Source organism: Silurus meridionalis, chromosome 23 (assembly GCF_014805685.1).
Source record: "Silurus meridionalis isolate SWU-2019-XX chromosome 23, ASM1480568v1, whole genome shotgun sequence".
In the NCBI taxonomy this organism is placed as follows: Eukaryota; Metazoa; Chordata; class Actinopteri; order Siluriformes; family Siluridae; genus Silurus; species Silurus meridionalis.
The window spans coordinates 22,879,126-22,901,424 of record NC_060906.1 but is presented as its reverse complement, the minus strand read 5'-3'; the positions used below and the strand labels follow the sequence as shown (position 1 = coordinate 22,901,424).

Sequence of the window (22,299 nt, the reverse complement as noted above, 5' to 3'; positions counted from 1 at the left end):
CATTCTCCTACTGATATACCCCATGTCCCTCCTCTGCACATGATCTTGATCACACCTCTCTTACCTTGTCTCCAAAATGTCCTACCCGCACGGTCTCTCTAATAAACTTGTAACATGACCTTAGGCCTCTTAAATCCGTTTGCTGTCAATAAGACCTTTAAGAAACACTTGTATTGTCTGGAATTTAGGAAACTTTATCTCTACCTGAACATTCCTTACAAACGTTCTGACGTCTGGGAGCGACACCTGGACAGGTGAGGTGAGTTTGGAGGTAGAAGTTTCTAAAAACTCCCGAAGAGCTGTGATGGCGTCCCGAAGCTCCGTCTCACTGTGGGTCTTGAGCACATGAGCGTACTGCAGAGACAGAAAACGTTTCAACTCACAGGGTGGCAGTTTATTACAGTTTTCTTAGTTGTTTTGCAGCGTTTCTCAGATCAGAAATTCTTAAAACTTCCACATCATGTAGTCACTTGTGCACATCAAAAAAAGCAATTTCTCGTTGCTTTGATTAAATTGCAAAAGATTTGGTACAATCGTTTTTAGTCTTTCTCAATCGATTTGGAGTTTTTCTCAAATCATCCTTAATATTTGCAAACCAACATTTTTAAAACATTTTGTACAAGCAGCACAATACATTGGATTTCATGAAAAGGACTGTACTTTTCTCTAAATCCCCAATTCATCTCTCAAAAGTAAATATTTGTATAAGTGAATCTCATTCCCATCAGAATGAAAAGTGCCTTCGTCATTGTTCACAAACAAAATCGTGACAAAGTTTTTTAATGTCGTCAGTATGACGCTGCACAGTTTCTTGATATAAATTATGGTTTGGATCACAGTGATTAAAAATGCACAGTTGAATTTCTTCTCTTTGGCATCTATGAATTTCAGCAGCACAAATTAATTTATGTGATCGCATATTTGATTTATATTGATTGCAGTAGACAGGACAGGATTCACACTTTTACTGTACTGTACTGGTATTCGTTCGTTTCTTGGTTGTTCATCTATTTCCAGAAATTGTAATTCTCTGTTTTGTCACCAATTGAAGGTTCACGAGATTCACCTTTGACCTGTTTTAGAGCTTTACACTCCCCTTTATTAGTAAATTCAAGATTCAAGATAAGGATGATTTCAGAAAAGAAAAACTGTAAATGGTTTAATATTTAAAAAAGAATAGAAAGAAAGCGTTCATGGACCATTAATTTGACCGTATAATGTCTATTACTTGTGTCTAGTGGAACACACATTATTTTAACAAACTTATAAGTATTGGCCAACCCAAATCGAAGTACAGGTAGTTCCCCGACTAACGACATAGATGTGTTGATGATCCCATCGTAACTTGAAAATTGGTAAGTCAAGTAATGGATTAGCCCACTTGGGAGTCTTAAAGAATGGTGATCAGTGTGGGGTAGAGTACTTTAATTTATTATTAATAAATTATTGTTCAACCTCCAAGTCATTTAGTCATTTGTGCTCATCATAATAACATTTCTCGTTGCATTGATCAAATTGTGAAAGCTTTAGTACATCGATTTATTGGATTGTTTTCTGCTGTTTCCTACATTATCTTATAGGTTTTTTATGTTTATGTTGATTAAAATATATTTTACTGGTTTCACCTGAATAGTTTTAACCCCCAAAACATCTCATTATCAGTTCATTGTAAGTCAGTGAATGTAAAATTGTAAAACCAGTTGTCAGAATCTGTCATCCAACATTTCTATTGAACTTTTATTTGTAAATGTGTTGAATTGATGAATTGTGCAGATGAATCTTGAATGTCACTAATGAAGGCGAGTGAACGGCATCAGATCAACCAATCATCAACCAGTTCTCTAAAACAGGTCAAAGGTGAATCTGGTGAATCTTCAGTTGGAGAGTGAAAACAGACAAAACACAGAATTCTACATTCTGAAAATGGATGAAGTAAGAAACATACAAACACCAGTACATTACAGTAAAAGTGTAAATCCTGTTCGTCTTTTACAATCAATATAAATCAAATATCTTCTTCTTCTTCTTTTGGCTACTCCCATTAGTGGTCTCCACAGTGGATCATCTGTCTTTATACCCCCCTGTACTCTACATCTGCCTCTTTCACACCAACTACCTGCATGTCTTCCCTCACCACATCCATAAACCTCCTCCTTGGCCTCTTTTCCTTCTTATGGTGGCTCCATCCTCAGCATTCTCCTACTGATATACCCCATGTCCCTCCTCTGCACATGACATGTTTACATTTGCATTTACATTTGCGGCATTTAGCAGACGCCCTTATCCAGAGCGACTTACAAACGTGCTTTAAATCTCTAGTAATGAATAAATCTACACTGGTACGCAAGATTACAAACTCAATATAACTATAACTTGAACACACATGTTCACACATAGGTTTGTGTAAGTTTGTTCTGCCTCATCCACACTCCCATTTAGGGGCAATTTAGAGTCACCAACCCACTTTGTGAGGTTGGAGGAAACCAAAGATCCTGGATAAAGATACAGGCAGACATAATGAGAACATGTGAAACTCCATTCAGCCAGTAAACTTGAGTGAGGGATTGAATCTGGAGCTGTGAAGTGAAGTGTAAAAGTGTTTTGTGAAACCCAGACCTGGATCATGAAGCGATTAACCTGGTTAATATTGAGAGCTGGGTTTTCACCTGTTTGGCTTTACTGAATAAATCTCTCCATCTCCCGTTGAGGAGCAGCAGCTGGTGCTTGAGGTCGCGAGCAACTGTTTCTTCGCACGTCTCTATGAGGAAGTTTCCTGCAGCATTCATGGTGGCGTGGTTCTCCATCCAGTGTGAAAGAGTCCTGAAGAACTCCTACAGATGTGTGTGTGTGTATGTGTGTGTATGAGAGGGAGTGTGAGAGACAAAGAGACAGAGAGAAATGTGATGGGAAGTGTTTTGACCTGATTTCAGTAAAGCGGCTGAACTGGGATTACACTCAGACAGACTAATTACAGTTCCCGTGTGAGGAGGATAACACACGTCTGTGTAAAACACTGTACGTCAATTACGGAAAAGATGATCATTTTATTACCATTTATTCTTAAATAATACATGACATTTTTTGAGATTGTACACAAAAATACTATACGACAGTCGTGGTTTTATCAAACAAATAAACATACCTCCCGATACGATAGGGATCAACAATTTAGATCGACAATTTATTCAAAGTAATCATATGGTGCCCTCGTCTAGACGGACTCCAGACCTGTGTGCTAACATGAAAGCTTTTTGTCAATAAGCACGCTTTCAATTTATTTTTTTTAAGAAGAGATACTTGAAATCTCATTGGTCAGAATGTGGGTTTATGGTAATGAGCTCTGTTTCCACTATACTATACACTATGGTTACACTATAATACCAAAAGTATTGGGTCACCTGGTCATATGTACGATATGTGATTTTTGAGCATTGCATTCCGCATTTACTGCCAATTTGCGCTTCTAATTTCCTCCAGATAGAAAGAAAGATAGAAAGATAGATAGCGATACTTTATGATCATCCACAGTCACTCACCCGTTTACTGTTCTCTGGCTGTCTCAGAGCTCCTTCAGCATCCTCCAGCCAGGCCTGCAGAGACGCCACGCAGTTACTGTACCTCTCCCAGTTCTCCTGCACCTCCTCCAGCATGGACCTGACGCTGCGCATCTCCACCGCCAGACTCCTCCACTGATCCGCCACATCCCTCAGGAAGCACTTCACCCTCTTCTCCACTACACACACACACACACACACACACACTTGAACACAGGCCCACTAGCTCTTTAGGGTTTTGTTAATAAAAAACATGTCCAAACTTGATGCGTGATTGGACCAGGTTCTCCACATAATACATTTCTGCCCTATTCTGCCTTTCTCCACCCCCTCGTCTTTGCCCTGATTTTGATCGTCTGCCATTTTACCCCTGCCTTGTCACCAACCAAGAAAGACATGTGCGAACAAACACACCGCTGTCTCAGAGTGCGATGTTAACAAATGAGTGTGTGCCATCCACCCTCTTCTACACGGACAATCTCAAAAAGGTCTCTGATTGGTTAGTCCGCTCTGATTGACGGGTAAGGCAGAGTATTTCCCGCCCACTCTGTAATCACAGATCGTTTCGTTCTCGTGGATCTGATATCGCCACGATTTTGGATGTATACAAATTAAATATGATGAACGTGCACATTTCTAAAAAGGGTTTCTAGAAATATGAAAAGGTGTAATACATATATAAAAAAATACAACAAAATGCGAAAAACTGATTATTAGATATCAAATTTTGAAGATAAGTTTATATTATAGGGGTTTTTTTGTACCTTTAGCTGGTTTGAGAAACTTTCTCTCTCTCTCACACACACACACACACACACACACACACACATCTATTTTTACAGCCTAAAGATGTTCCTTGACAAAACAAACCCCAAATTGCTTTGCTACATTTAACAAAAATGGACAATGTCCTGGGCTCATGTGATTGGCTCAAACATGGACCAATCACAGCGCAGTGCCCTGCTTTCTCTATGGCATTTGTAGCCACAGGCAGGGTGAGAGCAACATGTTTGTTTCGGCTACGGTTCTGAGAGGAACCCATTAGGACGTCTCCACTAATGGAGTGAAACTCCCCGCTGAATACAGGGCTCGAAAAAAACCCATTTACCAAACGCCTGAGGAGAACGAGACAAACGACGGGACAGTACGTGGACGTGTGTGTGTGTGTGTGTGTGTGTGTGTGTGTGTGTGTGTGTGAGGAGGGGATGCTGCAGGCTGAGACTGATTGACTATCGCGTCCCTTAAGGATTGATCTTGCTGAGGTTCAGAGCGATGTCTGATAGGATTTCACCCCGAGGACACGGAGACAGTGGGCGCAGAAGACAAATAAACCTCAGAAATGTTGTTACCATGTGTACATAATATCTGAGATAATATCTGTCTTATAAATGCTCTGATTTCAAGCTTTTATTACCCTGATTTGTGGAAATGCTAAATAAATTGTGCGTGTGCAGATTTATCTGAGGGACTGAACAGGTTCTGGGTGAGTTCCTCACAATAACTACATACAATCATATCAGAATATCTACAACATCTGTTTATGCCTTAATAGAGAGACACAAAAAGAGAGACAGAGAGAGAGACAGACAGGCAGAAGGATGGATGATAGACAGATAAACAGATGCACAGACAGACATTCATATAGAGTAACACTGATGAATGGATGAAGGAATAGACAGACAGACAGATAGATAGATAGATAGATAGATAGATATAGATAGATAGATAGATAGATAGACAGATAGATAGATATAGATAGATAGATAGATAGATAGATAGATAGATAGATAGATAGAAATTAAGATAGATAGATAGATAGATAGATAGATAGATAGATAGATAGATAGATAGATAGATAGATAGATAGATAGATAGACAGACAGACAGACAGAAATGAAGACAGACAGACAGACAGACAGACAGACAGATAGATAGATAGATAGATAGACAGACAGACAGACAGACAGACAGACAGACAGACAGACAGACAGACAGACAGAAATGAAGATAGATAGATAGATAGATAGATAGATAGATAGATAGATAGATAGATAGATAGATAGATAGATAGATAGATAGACAGACAGACAGAAATGAAGATAGATAGATAGATAGACAGACAGACAGACAGACAGACAGACAGACAGACAGACAGACAGACAGACAGACAGATAGATAGATAGATAGATAGATAGATAGATAGATAGATAGATAGATAGATAGATAGATAGACTCTTGCCTGAAGCATCAGCGCTTATGTAAAGCACGGCGCCCTGCTTGAGAGCCTCATAGACGGAGTCGTACTTTTGGAAGAAATGCTCACCTTCGACAAACGACTAGGAGCAGAAGAAACAAACAAACAAACAAACAGGACAACAGGTTAATTCAAATCGAAAAATCTCGAAACTTTGATAGATTTCGCAGTGAGTCCTAACAGGTTTTATTGTATATTAAAAATGCTATATTTAAAGGTGCAGCTAAGATGGAAAGAGAATAAAACATGGCAATATTATAATAATACGCATATGTTGTTCTTCTCCTAAACAATTGTATAAGATGTCTATGGATGCTGTAGCATGAAATTTGAGTTTAATCAAATAATAATTGAATTTTATAATTTTCTATAATAATTTTAAATGAATGTTCAGTATACTTGTTTAATCAAACTCTTTGAGCCTGATGGTTCTTTACTCACCACGTAACTCTGGAGCAGGAGCTCGGTCGATTCTCGCCGTCCGTATTTAATTATCCAGGATTTCAGCTTGGATTCGCCTAGCGACAGGAAGCCCAGCATGCGGTACCTCGACTCCCAGAATTGCAGTTTGCTCAGATGTATGTGTGAGGAGGTAGATACGTAATTTAATCTGTTAGACATAAAAAATAAAAGTATAATAAGGAGCTTTTGTAGAAGGAGTATGCATTTCATGTTCTTTGATTGGACGGTCAGAGAGTGCACTAGTCAGAACACGCAACCCGAATCTGTAGCGAACTGCACAAGCTCAAATATATTCATATGGATTTAATAGCTGTTTTTTTTCTCAGGACACCACTGAAGGCTTTGGAATACCGGTAGCTTGTCTTGTTTGAACAATTTCTTCTCAAATTTCGCTTTTGGATGGATTCACCACTTGAACACGTCTTGGCACGTTTTTATCTTTCTTACACACACACACACACACACACACACACACACACACCTCTCTGCCATGTCTTGGAGCTGCTCGGCAGGTAAGAGAACGCCAGCGACGCTCCTGTCCCTGTGGAAACGCCGGAAGGTCTGCTGGTGCGTTTCGCAGAGGCCGAGGACCTCCTGCGGTAAACAAAGCCATACACATCCATCACGCTCAGTCCTGCTATTCTCCTGCTCAGACACCCCATCCCTCATTTCCCTTCTCCTCCCCACAACCTCCTCTCCCCCGCTGTGATTTCTCATCTACCTGATGGAGTTGCCGCGTTCGGTGGATGGCATTCGCCGTCTCCTCGTGGCTCTGCTCAGGAACCAGGTCCTCTCTGAGGATTTTCTCTGCCTGGTGGAGCCACACACCTATAGAACCCAGAGGATCTGGCAACCCACCATCCAGCTGCATATGCCAATCCAGAAGCTGAAGAGAATTTATTTTGGTTTATGTTGGTTTCAATATAATTAATTGCAGTCAGCACATAGTATCTGGTCCATCGCTGATTATATTCCTTAAGCAGCACATTATAGTTTGTATTACTTTTTTTTATTATTCTATATTTTGTTTCTTTTGCAAATGGATATTTTAAATATCGTACTAACTACAGTTGACATTCAACTACGAGTAAAGCTACGGCAAGCTTCAGAGTTACGAAATCTCCATTATTTTTACTCCAAACAACCATTGTAGGTTATTTTCATCATAGTGATTCTCTCTGTTTGACGATTTCTTTTTTTTGCTTTCCCTCAGGTTACACTGGAAAAACATATCTGAAATAAACTACAACTTGACTAAACTAACTAAAAATTAGAAGTCAAATGATCTGCAGTAAGATACACCAATTACTGTACACTTGAAATAAGAAAACATATCTAGGCTTTAGAAAAGAACAAAACATCTCAAAATAAGACACTTATTACAAGCAGTCAATAAAACTAGTTATAACAGTGGAACCTCGATACTCGTGACCTCAATAGTTTGCGACTATTTGTTTGGAACCGGACTGAGGGTAACTCATGAAAAATCTGATGACGTGAAGCCGCAAGTGGCTCAAAAGTTCCGAGTAACATTTAAAGTTTGTAGTAAAAAATTACATTAAAATGTTCAAAAAACGATTTATTTATTGTATTATTCATTTAAAATAGTAAATAAAACATTTATAACAAGTAATTCACAATTCTTGTTGAGTTTACACTACAGTACATGTACAATTCCCTCTTGAAAAATGGAACCATCAAAAGTGGAGTCAAAACCTCACCATTTTTTGTTACTCGTGAGGGGTATTAGAACGTAACCCCCACAAAGATTGAGGCTGCACTGTACTGGGCAATTTTAAAACCAGTTATTATAGCTAAAATAAAGTCTTAAAAGATGTCTCTGATGATAATTAATCTCAATTTGCAGGTTACTTTAAGCTTGACTAAGTAAGAAAAAAATGATAAAGAATCTTGAACAATCATAATAATCTTACACAATCTGCTCTCGCATAGTATTTTATTCTTAAAATATGATCAGTACGATTTATAGACATAACATTGTGAGTCTTAACCAGATGAGGACTTTTTACAGTGTGAAATTATAAGATGACCGTAAACAATAGTAGTTTACTTCTACTAGTGTAGTAATTCTAAACATTTATGTTGAAATGGCTAAATGTTAATGTCAAACTGTGTTAATTTTTAATAGAAACTCTAATTCAAATTTACTGTATATCACTTTTAATAATGGACCTTATGCCAAAATCAGTTTTCTAAAAATAAACAGATAACAAATATAATGTATACAATGTATAAATTAGTCTCTAAGTTTATCTCTAATTAACGAGCTAGTGGTGACTGTGGCAAAGGAAAAGTCTCTGAGATGGCAGGAGGAGGAAACCTTGAGAGGAACCAGACTCAATCCTTATCTGAGTTACACGGATGTCCATTCCTTATAGTTCTATCATTGTTGAGGTTACCATCTGTTCACTGATGGAGACTCGAGTGTAAATTCAGGGTGTGCAGTAAAAACAGACTTTGTGCAGAGACGAACGCTGCACTTCTGCACTGCAGCACTGCTGTTACAGCACAGACAAATTCTTTCGCATAAAATCTTTGCATATTTACTATGATACATCAACCCTGGAGCATAGAGGGTTAAGAGCCTTGCTCAAGTCCTCCCAGTCCATTTTCATTCCAAAGAGTGTTGGTTTGGATCCCTGCAAGGTTCCCAAGGTATCTAGAGGTTGCGTCACCTCCGATTGCGTCCCACCTCACAAAGATCTTGGACCTTTAAAGAAAAGATGCCGGCCAACCCGAGGATTCCGAGCAATCTAGAGATGTTCCAGCTTCAGTTGGATTCCATTCCATGAAGATTTCAGACATTAGACTTCAACCTCCTAATCAATAATCCAAAAAATACCATTCTGAATATGCTGTTTTTCTATCATTAAACATTTCAAGGTTCTGGCATGCAGTAGTTGGTGTCGAATCTTAAATGATCTCAGATGTTGAGCTAATTTATTGCTCAGGAGCTCCTGGTTCCACAACGCCAACTGACTGAGGAAAGGACATTACTACTAATCACACACTCTGGTGCTCATGATATTTTTTACCCTCCGGTATTTCGTTTGAATGATTTATAATCACACTCTTGCTGTCACTCAGATGAGGACTGGGTCTGGTTCCTCTCTTAAAGTTTCTTCCTCATACCATCTAAAGGAGATTTTCCTTGCGACAGTCTCTCCAGGTTTGCTCATTAGAGATAAATACACATTGTTCACTTATTTATATGTTCTATAATTCTTACATTCTGTAAAGCTGCTTTGAAACAATGTCCAATGTGAAAAACGCTATAAAAATACATTTAAATTGAACTTGAAAAAGTTTAGCCACACTGAAACTTGAATCCCGAACTTTCTCAAAGACTTAACCACTGAGATACCGCCTGCCCCTGGAGTATGCATGAACCTGGTGTAATGCAGGATTTCTTTGTTCACTTCTATCTCCACTAGCTCCTCAACATCATCGCAAAGTTATAAAACTAGAAAACGGACAAGGTTTTGATATGATCTTTGCATAAATCATCCACCAGGACATTAATGATGTATAGGTAACGTGTTATGAAGTCCCAATGTAGCCCTGTTCATTGAACAATGAACCACAAAGGTTTAATGTAGCATTGTTATTTCCTGTAAGGATGTATAGTGTGTGTGTGTCTGTGTATATGGGTTACCCTAGCAGTAAGTCTCTCCCAGGCTTGTTTAACCAGAGCTTGGTCTGAAGTGAGCATGCCATCCTTCTGAACGGATTGAATACAGGACTCCACTTGTCTCCTCCTCATCTCATACTGCACACGGTAATGCTTAAAGACCTGAGAAACACCAACAGGGCAACATATACCACAATTAGGAACAATTAAAACTCAGCTCTAGTGCTTCAGTATACACAAGACTTGTACTTTTTGAACATCCCATTTCACATTTAGTCTCCATTTGCTGTAATAAGGACCTCCACTCTTCTGGGAAGATGTTCCACTAGATTTTGTGAAGATTCATTTAGCTACAAGGGTGTTAGTAAAATCAGGTACTGATGTAGGTGATGTGAGGAGGCCTGGGGTGCATTTAGTGTTCACAGTCATCATGTTCAAAAGCACTATAGCAGAAGATCTTCCACACCAACCCAAGTAAACCATATGTTCATGGTGGCTTTGTGCACAGGGAATGCAGGAACCGTTTTGAGTCTTCTAGTTCGAGTGAAGAGAAAATGCCATGTTCCCTCATCTAAAGTAGTCCTGTGAAATTTTGTGCCTCTTGGTTTGCTAAAGGTTTGGGGAGGAACCACATTTTGTTGGAAATGTCAGGTGTCCCAGTACTTTTGTCTATATAATGTACATTCGACACTAAGAAAGCTATTAGGAGGGAAAACAACTATTTGACCAGATTGTGACTTCTTTTAAGATTAAGTTTAGTTGTATGTGGTTCTTCCCCAAACTGTTACCACAAAGATGGTGACAATGGTATCAGATGTCTTTGGATGCTGTAACAGGAAATTTTCCTTTCACTTGAACTAGGAGACCCAAACCTGTTCAAGCATGACATTATCCTTATGCACAAAGCCAGCTCCATAAACATCTGCTTTACATGGTTTGGAGTGGAAGATCTCCTGCTGTAGAGCTGTAATCCTTTAGAACACCTTTGGGAAGAATGTGAATGCTGACACCTGCCCCCCAGAACTCCTCACCTACATCAGTACCTGACTTTACTCACACCCTTGTGGCTGAATGAATCTTCCAGGGATCATCCTGAAACCATCGGATCATATTTAAAGATGTGTATAATATTGTTATATAGTACTTTTTATATCAAGAAAGAAGACACTGTAGCTACACACTTTTCTCCTATGATGGTAAGAGGGAGGTGGAAACTCATTGGTTAAGATGTTGGACTTCTAATTAGAAGGTCCACATACATAAACCCTGCTCCTTGGTCTTCCTCCTTTTCTCTATCCTGGTCCACCCTCAGCATTCTACTACCAATATACCACGTCCCTCCTCTGCACATGTCCAAACCATCTCAATCTCGCTTTCCTTACCTTGTCTCCAAAACGTCCTACATGCGCTGTCCCTCTAATAAATTCATTTCTAATCCTTTCCATCCTCGTCACTCCCGACAAAATTCTCAACATCTTCAGCTCTGCTACCTCCAGCTCCACCTCCTGTCTTTTACTCAATGCCACTGTTTCTAAACCATACAACATCGCAGTTCCCTTTCAGGAACTAGACGCTGCGTCGAAACGCTTTGGAAACGCCTCGTGTTGTCCACGCTTTGAATCACATGTTAAAATCCGGCCAATAGGCAAGCCGTGATGTCATCGGCAGGCGACGCCGCGTAAACCAGGAAGCTACAAAATGGCTGGAATTAGCTTCTGATTGTCCAGGTAAGCGCTTTGTGTGTGAATCTGTGCAACCATGGCTAAAAGGCAAACACATTTTCGCATGTGTGTCTCTCCTTGCCACCGTTTCATTACGGGGGGACATGAGCTATGTGTTGTTTGCTTGGGTGTAGAGCATGCTCAATCGGCTCCCAAGAGCGACCGTAGCCATATGGCTATACGCACACTCCGCTCCCGGAGATCACTGTCAGGCGCTAAAAACGTACTGGAAACCAAGTGAATTCAACAATGGCCTTTTAATGAGAAAACAAAAGGGCAAGGCAGAAAGCACGAAAAAAAAAAGAGCACCCAACTAGGGTAAACTGAACTAAGAGAATAACTGTGGCAGATTGAGAACAGATAACACACAGAATCTTGTAAACCAAGCGAAACCAAACGGAGTAGTTTGGGCAGTCCTGAATGTTCGTAAGCCTAAGCTGTAGAACGGACCATGGGCATGTGGATAAACGGGGTCTTTATAGTGTGGTGACTGATTTGGACCAGGTGTGGATGATTAGTAAGTTGGTGAGCTGCTTGGAGTGATTGGAGGGTTTGGCGAGGTTGTGGCTGGTGGATCCCTGACAATCACTCTTTGAGGAGAGTGATGTCCCTCGCGGTTTAGGTCCCGCTTTCGCGAGGCAAAGTGGTGCCTAAGGTCGTAAGGCTCACAGGCCGACCTAGCAGAAAGCATGGAGACGGATGAGTCCTCTCCAGCCTCCCCTGTTGAGCCGAGCTCCTGTTCCCAGAGGAAAGCACTCGCTCTGGTGACCTGAGCGATCGCCGTGTGCTGGTCCGTATGGACAACATGTCGGTGGTCTCATACATGGTCTCCGCTCCCCGTGGTCCTATCCTAATTCTCCAATGGTCCCTAGGGAAACTTATCTCATTGAGAGCAGTTTACATCCCGGGCCGGTTGAACTGGAGAGCAGACACCCTTTTGAGGCAAGGTAGGCAGGGGGAACCCTAGTTTAGCCCCGCCCAGAGTTATGGAAGCTATGACTGTGGCCCCTGAGGCCACTCTCTACTGAGGTAGTTGAGACCATCCTCCATTCCAGAGCTCCCTCCATGAGGAGGTCATATGCCGCTAGATGGCAGATGTTTACCACGTGGTGTGAGCACCACCAGTTAGACCCAGTCAGCTGCCCGGGTGGGTCAGTTCTGGAGTTCTTGCAGGAACAGTTTGCCACAGGGTTGGCCCCGTCCACCCTAGAGATTTACGTGTCCGCTATCGCGGCCTATTCTACCCTGTCGCTAGGGAAACACGCTCTTGTGACACGTTTCCTACGTGGCACCCGGAGGCTGAGGCCCAGCATACGACCCAGAGTGCCTGTGTGGGATTTGGCCGTATTTTGGCAATATCCTACCTTAAGAGAGCTGGGGACCCACAGGCTTTGTCTGTGGCTCCATCTCTCCTAGATTTACCCCTGGCATGGCTAGTGCTTTTCTCTACCTAAACCTGGGTATGTACCTAAGGTGCCTATGGCTCCCTTACGACCTGTCCTTTTGCAGGCATTCTGCCCTCCTCCTTTCCTAGCCCCAGACCAGGAAAAGCAAAATTGACTGTGTCCAGTGCAAACACTGGATACATATCTCCACAGGACGAGTCCGTGGAGAAAGTCAGAACAGCTGTTTGTCTGCTATTGCCCAAATAGGAAAGGTTTTTCTGCCAATAAGCAGACTCTCAGCAGATGAATAGTGGATGCCTTTATGAGTTGTTATGAGTCTGGTCATCCCAGTCCTTTTAGAGGCAAGGTTAATTTAACCCGGACTATGGAGGCCTCTATGGCCTGGTCCATGGTGGTTCCCCTACAGGACATATGCAACGCTGCGGGCTGGTCCACCCCTTTGACCTTCATCAGGTTTTACGACCTCAACGTCAGAGACACTCCTGGCTCCTCTGCCATGCACGCTGATGGTGCTCAGACACAATAGGCACCGACTAGTCAGTATGGCGTGATTGGACACTCGTTCCCAAAGCGATTCGACGCAGCTTGAGTTCCTAAAAGGGAATGTCTCTAGGTTAACCCTAGTTCGAGACACTGCGTCAACAAGCTATACTCCCTGCATCCCTGCAGCGCTTACCTTCTCTTTTTCACAAGCTAATGTCGCTACATTTTGTAAATTCCTGGTTTACGTGACGGCGCCCGGCGATGATGTCAAGACTTGCCTATTGGCTGGATTTCACATGTGATTTAGAGCGTGGACAATGCGAGGCGTTCCCAAAGCATTTCGAGCATCTCGTTTCCTCAGGGAACTAGGGTTACATACAGTACGTAATCTAGAGATGGTCTCACCACAGTCCCTTTCACTCTTGCAGATACCCTTCTATCACAAATCACTCCTCCTATCACTCTTCTCCACCCTGCAAGCACTATTTTCTACACTTCTCTAACACACTCTCCATTACTTTGCAATGTTGACCTTAGGTACCTGAACTCTTCCACCTTCTCCACCTCTTCTCCCTGCAACCCCACCACTTCACTGCCCTCCCTCTTATTCACACACACGTACTCTGTCTTACTCCTACTGACTTTTATTTCCTTTTTCCAGCACATACCTCTACCTCTTCAGGCTCTTCTCAACCTGCTCCCTGCTCTCACCTCAAATCACAATATCATCCGCAAACATCATGGCCCACAGAGACTCCTGTCTGACCTCGTCCGTCAACCTGTCCATCACCAATATGTGGTCACAAATCCCTTAGTTCCTTAAATGTCATATAACAGACTCTTTCAGCAATGTGATACCATTCACAATTTTCATAAAAGCGATTTCGTAAAATGCACTTTGGATGCATTTAATAATTTCAACTACGAATAATGTAAATTTCTGTTCTGCTATAAGCTATAAATAGTGTGTTCAGCGTTTCTCTTTTTGTCAGAAATAAATAAAAAATTATAATAATTAAAAAAGAAATTTGTTTGTTTCCTCCAATCACATTACAGGAAAACCAAACTTACACTGGAGGGTCCTTACAAAACATTTTTGCATTCCGTATCAACACTTCCATTCTTACCACCCTCTAAATGAGCTGTTACTACAGAAACTATAGAGTATTAGAAAAAGTCTGCATTTATAACAACTATCATTGTAGTCTGATCTGGTTCAGCTTATATATATATTTTTTACAATATATAACGTTGTGTATATTTACTTTTTTTATTATTATAATTTTACTTTTATCTTTACTCCAATTTAATTCGAGCAACTGCAAAGCAACAATTTTCCTAAAGGATCAATAAAATATTGTGAATCTGATTCCGACTTATTTTTATAAGTTTTTAATACTCAAATAAACATGTGCATGAACAAATTTTGATGCTTTATGCAAATGTATGTTTATTATTAGTAAAACCAAACTCAACATGGAGAATACAGACAAAATGTTATTGTAAATATTTTATAGTAATTATGGTGTTTTAAATTACGTAAATAATCATGACACCACCACCAAACAGAACAATTGTTTTGTTTCCACACGGACGGTTTTAATTGCCGGACGTGTGCATAACAGCGGATTTGGGTGCTGATTTAAGACTTGGTACATCAGTAAAACAAATGTTTAGTGATTAAAAATAATTCTCTGGTAGTGTTTATTTCTTTGAAATATATGACTAAAGAAAGGATTTTGTGAATGTGAATGTGTAAATGTGTAAATGTAAATGTAAATGTAAATGTGTGTTGCGTTAAAGGTTATAATTTTGCCACTTTTATATTCATTTATTTATTTATATTTTTTCAAATGAATTTGCATTATACTGCTTTCATTTTGACAGCACTAATTATGACGTACCTGATAATGCTGACCGAGATCCCGGGCATCAGCCCGAGCCTCAGCGCAATCCCTGATCATCTGATCCGCCCAGACCTTCAGCTCCCTCAGAACGCTCCTCTGTTCACGCTGACAAACAGAGTGATATTAAAACATTGAGCAAATAAATCCTCACATCCTGGACTAAAATGTTATTTTAAAAAACCTCAGTTTTGTTACACAGAGTAAGTTTGCACAGCATGGGTGTAATTACAATACAGAGTTCAATCCCAGATCGACTTTGGTCCAATTTACAGCTATAAGGAGACGTCATGCTGGGTGAGATATTTCTTTTCATCACCGTGTGCATTTACCCCAAAACGCCCACTCCACGGGGGGCTGAAGCTGACAGGAGGGGGAGGGAGAGGGAGGGGGTGGGGTAAATGGGGGTGACTTGACAGTTCCTGTTAGTTAGCATCGCCACCTGGGCAAACATCGTTCTGCGAATTCAATCAAGATGAACAAATGTGCATGTGTGTTTGTGTGTATGTATATATATATATATAGTAGGGGTGTAATGGTACACGTATTTGTACTGAAATCTTTCAGTACAGGGCTTTCGGTTCGGTACATGTGTGCAGTCTTTTCACGTGAGGAACATAGTTACAATCTTAGTTCACTCAGAAAAGTATTAGGTGGCAGACACCAAGATTGTTTAGTCTCTGCCTTGCACTTCAAGTGCATTTTTTTAATTACTAATAAACTTAAAAACATACACAACAATGCCAGGGGTATAAAAAAGAAACTAGAGTTAGCGCAGTGTCACTGTGGCCACTCGCTCTGTACCGGAAATACAATTTGAAAACGCTAGAATACACAGTGCTAGCATTAGCCGCTAACCAGGAAGTGGCTAGCGGATAACACTAGTTATATGGATTCTTTAGCGTTGTATCTCCAGTTTCCATATTCAAGAATTTCTTTTAAAAGGAGAAAATCCTGACACTTCCACATATCGAGGGAGTGAATGAATGAAGGATAGAAGTAATAAAGACATTTGTTAAAGTCTGATGAAATAAGAAGAACAGTTACATACACATCTGTCGGTATTACAATTCAATTACATTTTTTCCATTTACTCAAACGTATTTAATCAGTTTGATCAAATGAATCAATAGAATAAAAAAGTGTTTTGCACTAATTTGATTCATTTTATCTTTATAAAATATTATAAAATATTATTTTATATATTATTTAACCAAGCAAGCGTTTTATTTATAATTGTTGAAATTATGAAAAATGAAAAAATGTAACCTGTTAATGAGCACAAATGTTAATAATAATAATAAACTGCATTAATAAAAAATGACAAGCAATGTTTTGCATTTCTCCACCCAACCGTACCGAAATTTAACTGAATCAAACCATGAATATTTTGTGTACCATTTCACTAATATATATATATATATATATATATATATATATATATATATATATATATATATATATATATATATATATATATATATACAGTGAGGAAAATAAGTATTTAAACACCGTGCTATTTTGCAAGTTCTCCCACTTAGAAATCATGGAGGGGTCTGAAATTGTCATCGTAGGTGCATGTCTACTGTAAGAGACATAATCTAAAAAAAAAAATCCAGAAATCACAATATATGATTTTTTAACTATTTATTTGTATGATACAGCTGCAAATAAGTATTTGAACACCTGTCTATCAGCTAGAATTCTGACCCTCAAAGACCTGTTAGTCTGCCTTTAAAATGTCCAAATCCACTGCATTTATTATCCTAAATTAGATGCACCTGTTTGAGGTCGTTAACTGCATAAAGACACCTGTCCACCCCATACAATCAGTAAGAATCCAACTACTAACATGGCCAAGACCAAAGAGCTGTCCAAAGACACTAGAGACAAAATTGTACACCTCCACAAGGCTGGAAAGGGCTACAGGGAAAGTGCCAAGCAGCTTGGTGAAAAAAGGTCCACTGTTGGAGCAATTATTAGAAAAGGGAAGAAGCTAAACATGACTGTCAATCTCCCTCGGACTGGGGCTCTATGCAAGATCTCACCTCGTGGGGTCTCAATGATCCTAAGGAAGGTGAGAAATCAGCACAGAACTACACGGGAGGAGCTGGTCAATGACCTGAAAAGAGCTGGGACCACCGTTTCCAAGGTTACTGTTGGTAATACACTAAGACGTCATGGTTTGAAATCATGCATGGCACGGAAGGTTCCCCTGCTTAAACCAGCACATGTCCAGGCACGTCTTAAGTTTGCCAATGACCATTTGGATGATCCAGAGGAGTCATGGGAGAAAGTCATGTGGTCAGATGAGACCAAAATAGAACTTTTGGGTCATAATTCCACTAAACGTGTTTGGTGGAAGAAGAATGATGAGTACCATCCAAGAACACCATCCCTACTGTGAAGCATGGGGTGGTAGCATCATGCTTTGGGGTGTTTTTCTGCACATGGGACAGGCGACTGCACTGTATTAAGGAGAGGATGACCGGGGCCATGTATTGCGAGATTTTGGGAACAACCTCCTTCCCTCAGTTAGAGCATTGAAGATGGGTCGAGGCTGGGTCTTCCAACATGACAATGACCCGAAGCACACAGCCAGGATAACCAAGGAGTGGCTCTGTAAGAAGCATATCAAGGTTCTGGCGTGGCCTAGCCAGTCTCCAGACCTAAACCCAATAGAGAATCTTTGGAGGGAGCTCAAACTCCGTGTTTCTCAGTGACAGGCCAGAAACCTGACTGATCTAGAGAAGATCTGTGTGGAGGTGGGCCAAAATCCCTCCTGCAGTGTGTGCAAACCTGGTGAAAAACTACAGGAAACGTTTGACCTCTGTAATTGCAAACAAAGGCTACTGTACCAAATATTAACATTGGTTCAAATACTTATTTGCAGCTGCATCATACAAATAAATAGTTAAAAAATCATACATTGTGATTTCTGGATTTTTTTTTTTAGATTATGTCTCTCACAGTGGACATGAACCTACGATGACAATTTTAGACCCCTCCATAATTTCTAAGTGGGAGAACTTGCAAAATAGCAGGGTGTTCAAATACTATTTTCCTCACTGTATATATATATATATATATATATATATATATATATATATATATATATATATATATATATATATATATATATATATATATATACATATATATATATATATATATATATATATATATATATATATATATATATATATATATATATATATATGTATATATATATATGTATATATGTATAAATATATATTTGTTAATTTATCTTAATTTTTTAAGAATGTGTTAATTAAGAATGAGAAGCTGACTTTGCTCGAGTCTGGTATTTAGGTATTGGGAACCTCCTCTATTTCTCCCAGTCAGCTTTATTAGCGCTAAAATGAGACTATTAACTACAGTGCTCCAACCAGGCCGAGCTGATTTGTCCGAATCGTCTGATATTTTGCAGGTGGGAGAAGTCAGACATGACTGTAACCTCTCTGAAAAACCTTGTTTATTGAATTCTGAGGCTTATCGTCTGACTGTCAACATCATCAACGACTAGCGGGACGCCGAAGGGGACCTATTGTTATGCAAATCAGCAGTCGAGCTGTGGAGCTAATGTAATGATAATAAGCGTGACAGGATTTTGGGGGCTGTGGGAAATTCTGTGCACTGTGTACACAGGATAATCAGCCACATACACGGTGTTTGTAAACGGAGGTAATTCGAGCAAAAGGGGAAAATAATTAAATAAATGTATCCGGGAACCTCCGGGCGCTGAAAGAGCCTACCTCTGACATTTCTCCAAAGACAGGAGGTGCAAAGCCAAACTACAGGACACAGGCAGGCATGACGAGCGAAAAGAAAAAGGACAACACAGCAGGTTATTAAAGGAAAATTAGAGAGAGAGAGAGAGAGAGAGAGAGAAAGAAAGAAAGAAAGAAAGAAAGAAAGAAAGAAAGAAAGAAAGAAAGAAAGAAAGAAAGAAGAAAGAAAGAAAGAAAGAAAGAAAGAAAGAAAGAAAGAAAGAAAGAAAGATAGAAAGAAAGAAAGAAAGGATTTAAGTAAGACACAAGGTGAAAGTATAAACCCTGAAATCATGCGATCATGGGCTTAAGCGAATGTACAGGAAAACAGAGTCAATCTAACATTACATTTATATATATATATATATATATATATATATATATATATATATATATATATATATATATATATATATGTGTGTGTGTGTGTGTGTGTGTGTGTGTGTGTGTGTGTGTGTGTGTGGACAAAAAGTTTGTGGACACCTGACTATAAGACACCTGACCTTTTTTTTTAAGGTTGATGTTGCACTAGATTTTGTGGAGATTTATGGAGATTCATTTAAACACAGGGGGGGTTAGTAAAGTTCGGTACTGATGTACAGTAGGAGAGATGAGGAGATCTGGGGTGCAGTCAGCATTCACATTCATCCCAAATGTTTTTCAATAGGTTTTAGAGCTCTTTTGGAGAAGATCTTCCAATCCAACATCTACTGTTCATGGAGCTGGTTTCAGGGGGCATTGTCATGCTGGAACAGGTTTACGTCTTCTAGTTCAATTAAAGGGTACACCTCCAAACACGTCCAGTATACAGTAATATACATATTGTGCTTTAGACTTTGTAGGAACAGTTTGGGGAAGAACTACATATGGCTAGAAATGTCAAGTGTCCCAATACTTCTGCCTACACAGTGTATGTACATATATATATATATATATATATATATATATATATATATATATATATATATATATATATAAAAACACTGATTGCTTAAATAACAGAATCTAATTGTACTGGTAGCAGCAGGAGCACTAGAACAGGTCAAAATCTGCATCGTATAACATACAACACAACATATCAGGTTTGAGGGTCAAAGGTGTTAAAAATAATCGTACCTCATCCTCATTTTTGAAGCTCTCCCTTTCCGCAGCGTCCGGATGATGCTTCAGGAACTGAGCCACGTACGTCATGATGGACTTCTCGTCCGGCTTGTCAACATCCACATCTAAAACACATTATAGTATTATAATACATTAAAAAATAATATAATACCCATAATCTAATCTTACACAAAAATATTATGTATTTTTATTTATAATTATTTAATTGCTAAAAGTCATTCACACTAAAGATTCCTGTAATCATTGAGAAGGACTATATTTACCCTCAGGGTCGAGAAGGCGTGGGATGCCCAGCTCCCTCTCGGCCAATGAGAACGCCTCCTCCAGGTTGGCTCGGTTGGGTTGGTTCCACACGCGCTCCATATCAACCAGCTGAGGACGCATTGCAAAAATGACGGCGTGGAACGCTACACCGGAACGCCAGCTAGGTCCGAAATCCCTGACGTCCAGACCCAGCCTCCTGTAATCCCAAAGAAGGAATACAAATTACAAGTGTGTGACATTTTTACTGTATTCGAAAAAAGATTGTATGTGCTTGAAACCAAACAAGTAGGGTTTTTAATAAGTCAAAACAAATGTTATTTATTGGACAATAAAAAGCTTTTTAGTACAGAAGAATATTAGAACATGAAGAATAGTATAAAAGAATTCACACTTTCATACTTTTTAAAAAAATTATTGGCTGCTACATTTTATAACAAAACAACATTTAGATGTTCAATATTACACCAAACTGTTCCTTTACTTTAAAATGATGATCTCAACCTACTAACAACATAACATGTCTAGAACCGACCTGGTAGTGAATAAAGCAGAGAAGGAGGAAAGAAAAGACTAAGTAAGAAAGGAAGGAAGGAAGGAAGGAAGGAAGGAAGGAAGGAAGGAAGGAAGGAAGGAAGGAAGGACAAAGAAAGGAAGAAAATAAAAAGAAAGAAGGGAAAAAGCAGGAAGTAAGGAAGGAAGGAAGAAAGAAAGAAAGAAAGAAAGAAAGAAAGAAAGAAAGAAAGAAAGAAAGAAAGAAAGAAAGAAAGAAAGAAAGAAAGAAAGGAAGGAAGGAAGAAAGAAATTGGAAGGAAGGAAGAAAGAAAGAAAGGAAGGAAGGAAGGAAGGAAGGAAGAAGGAAGGAAGGAAGGAAGGAAGGAAGGAAGGAAGAAAGAAATTGGAAGGAAGGAAGGAAGGAAGGAAGGAAGGAAGGAAGGAAGAAAGAAAGAAAGAAAGAAAGAAAGAAAAGAAGAAAGAAAGAAAGAAAGGAAGGAAGGAAGGAAGGAAGGAAGGAAGGAAGGAAAAAGAACGAAATTGGAAGGAAGGAAGAAAGAAAGAAAGGAAGGAAGGAAGGAAAAGAAATTGGAAGGAAGGAAGGAAGGAAGGAAGGAAGGAAGGAAGGAAGGAAGGACAAAGAAAGAAAGAAAATAAAAAGAAAGAAGGGACAAAGCAAGGAAGGAAGAAAGCAGGAAGGAAGGAAGGAAGGAAGGAAGGAAGGAAGGAAGGAAGGAAGGAAGGAAGGAAGGAAAAGAAAAGAAGAAAGGAAAAAAGGAAGAAAGGATGGAAAGAAGGAAGAAAAAGACACAGAAAGAGAGTTAATCCAGAGTGTAAATATTCAGGATCGGGTCTTTAAGGCGTCCCTGATCATGTGACCTCTGGATTATTTCAGTAACTGAAGTATAAAGGAAATGGGGATGTGAATTAGGAATCAGAGTGTAAACTAAATTCATACTTGGTTGCAGTTTTCTGAACCCATTTAAGCAGAGCTTTCTTGGCTCCACCCTGAAAAGAGAGGCGGGGCTTGCGTTTGACAGGTGGGCTGTTGGCCTCAGTGCTGTTGGAGCTGTCCACTGAGGATGTGCTGCTGGTCTGTACATTCTGAGGTGGTAGAGTGCTGGTGAGTTCCTCAATCTACAGATAGAAAACAGTGTGTGAGCAGATGATACTCTTTCAGTCAAACTGCTAACA

At 39.6% G+C, this 22,299-nt stretch overlaps 1 protein-coding gene across 1 annotated transcript in view; it reads right to left on the bottom strand.

The window, feature by feature from the left end:
• Window positions 1–22,299, bottom strand: part of syne1a (spectrin repeat containing, nuclear envelope 1a) — a 207,901-nt gene that overhangs the window by 142,074 nt on the left and 43,528 nt on the right. Inside the window, 13 exon segments of the mRNA XM_046836299.1 lie at window positions 205–354; window positions 2,667–2,831; window positions 3,537–3,733; window positions 5,794–5,890; window positions 6,250–6,418; window positions 6,752–6,864; window positions 6,992–7,156; window positions 9,947–10,084; window positions 15,437–15,544; window positions 19,213–19,251; window positions 20,344–20,453; window positions 20,613–20,809; window positions 22,064–22,242. Coding sequence (XP_046692255.1) covers window positions 205–354; window positions 2,667–2,831; window positions 3,537–3,733; window positions 5,794–5,890; window positions 6,250–6,418; window positions 6,752–6,864; window positions 6,992–7,156; window positions 9,947–10,084; window positions 15,437–15,544; window positions 19,213–19,251; window positions 20,344–20,453; window positions 20,613–20,809; window positions 22,064–22,242 — 1,827 coding nt within the window.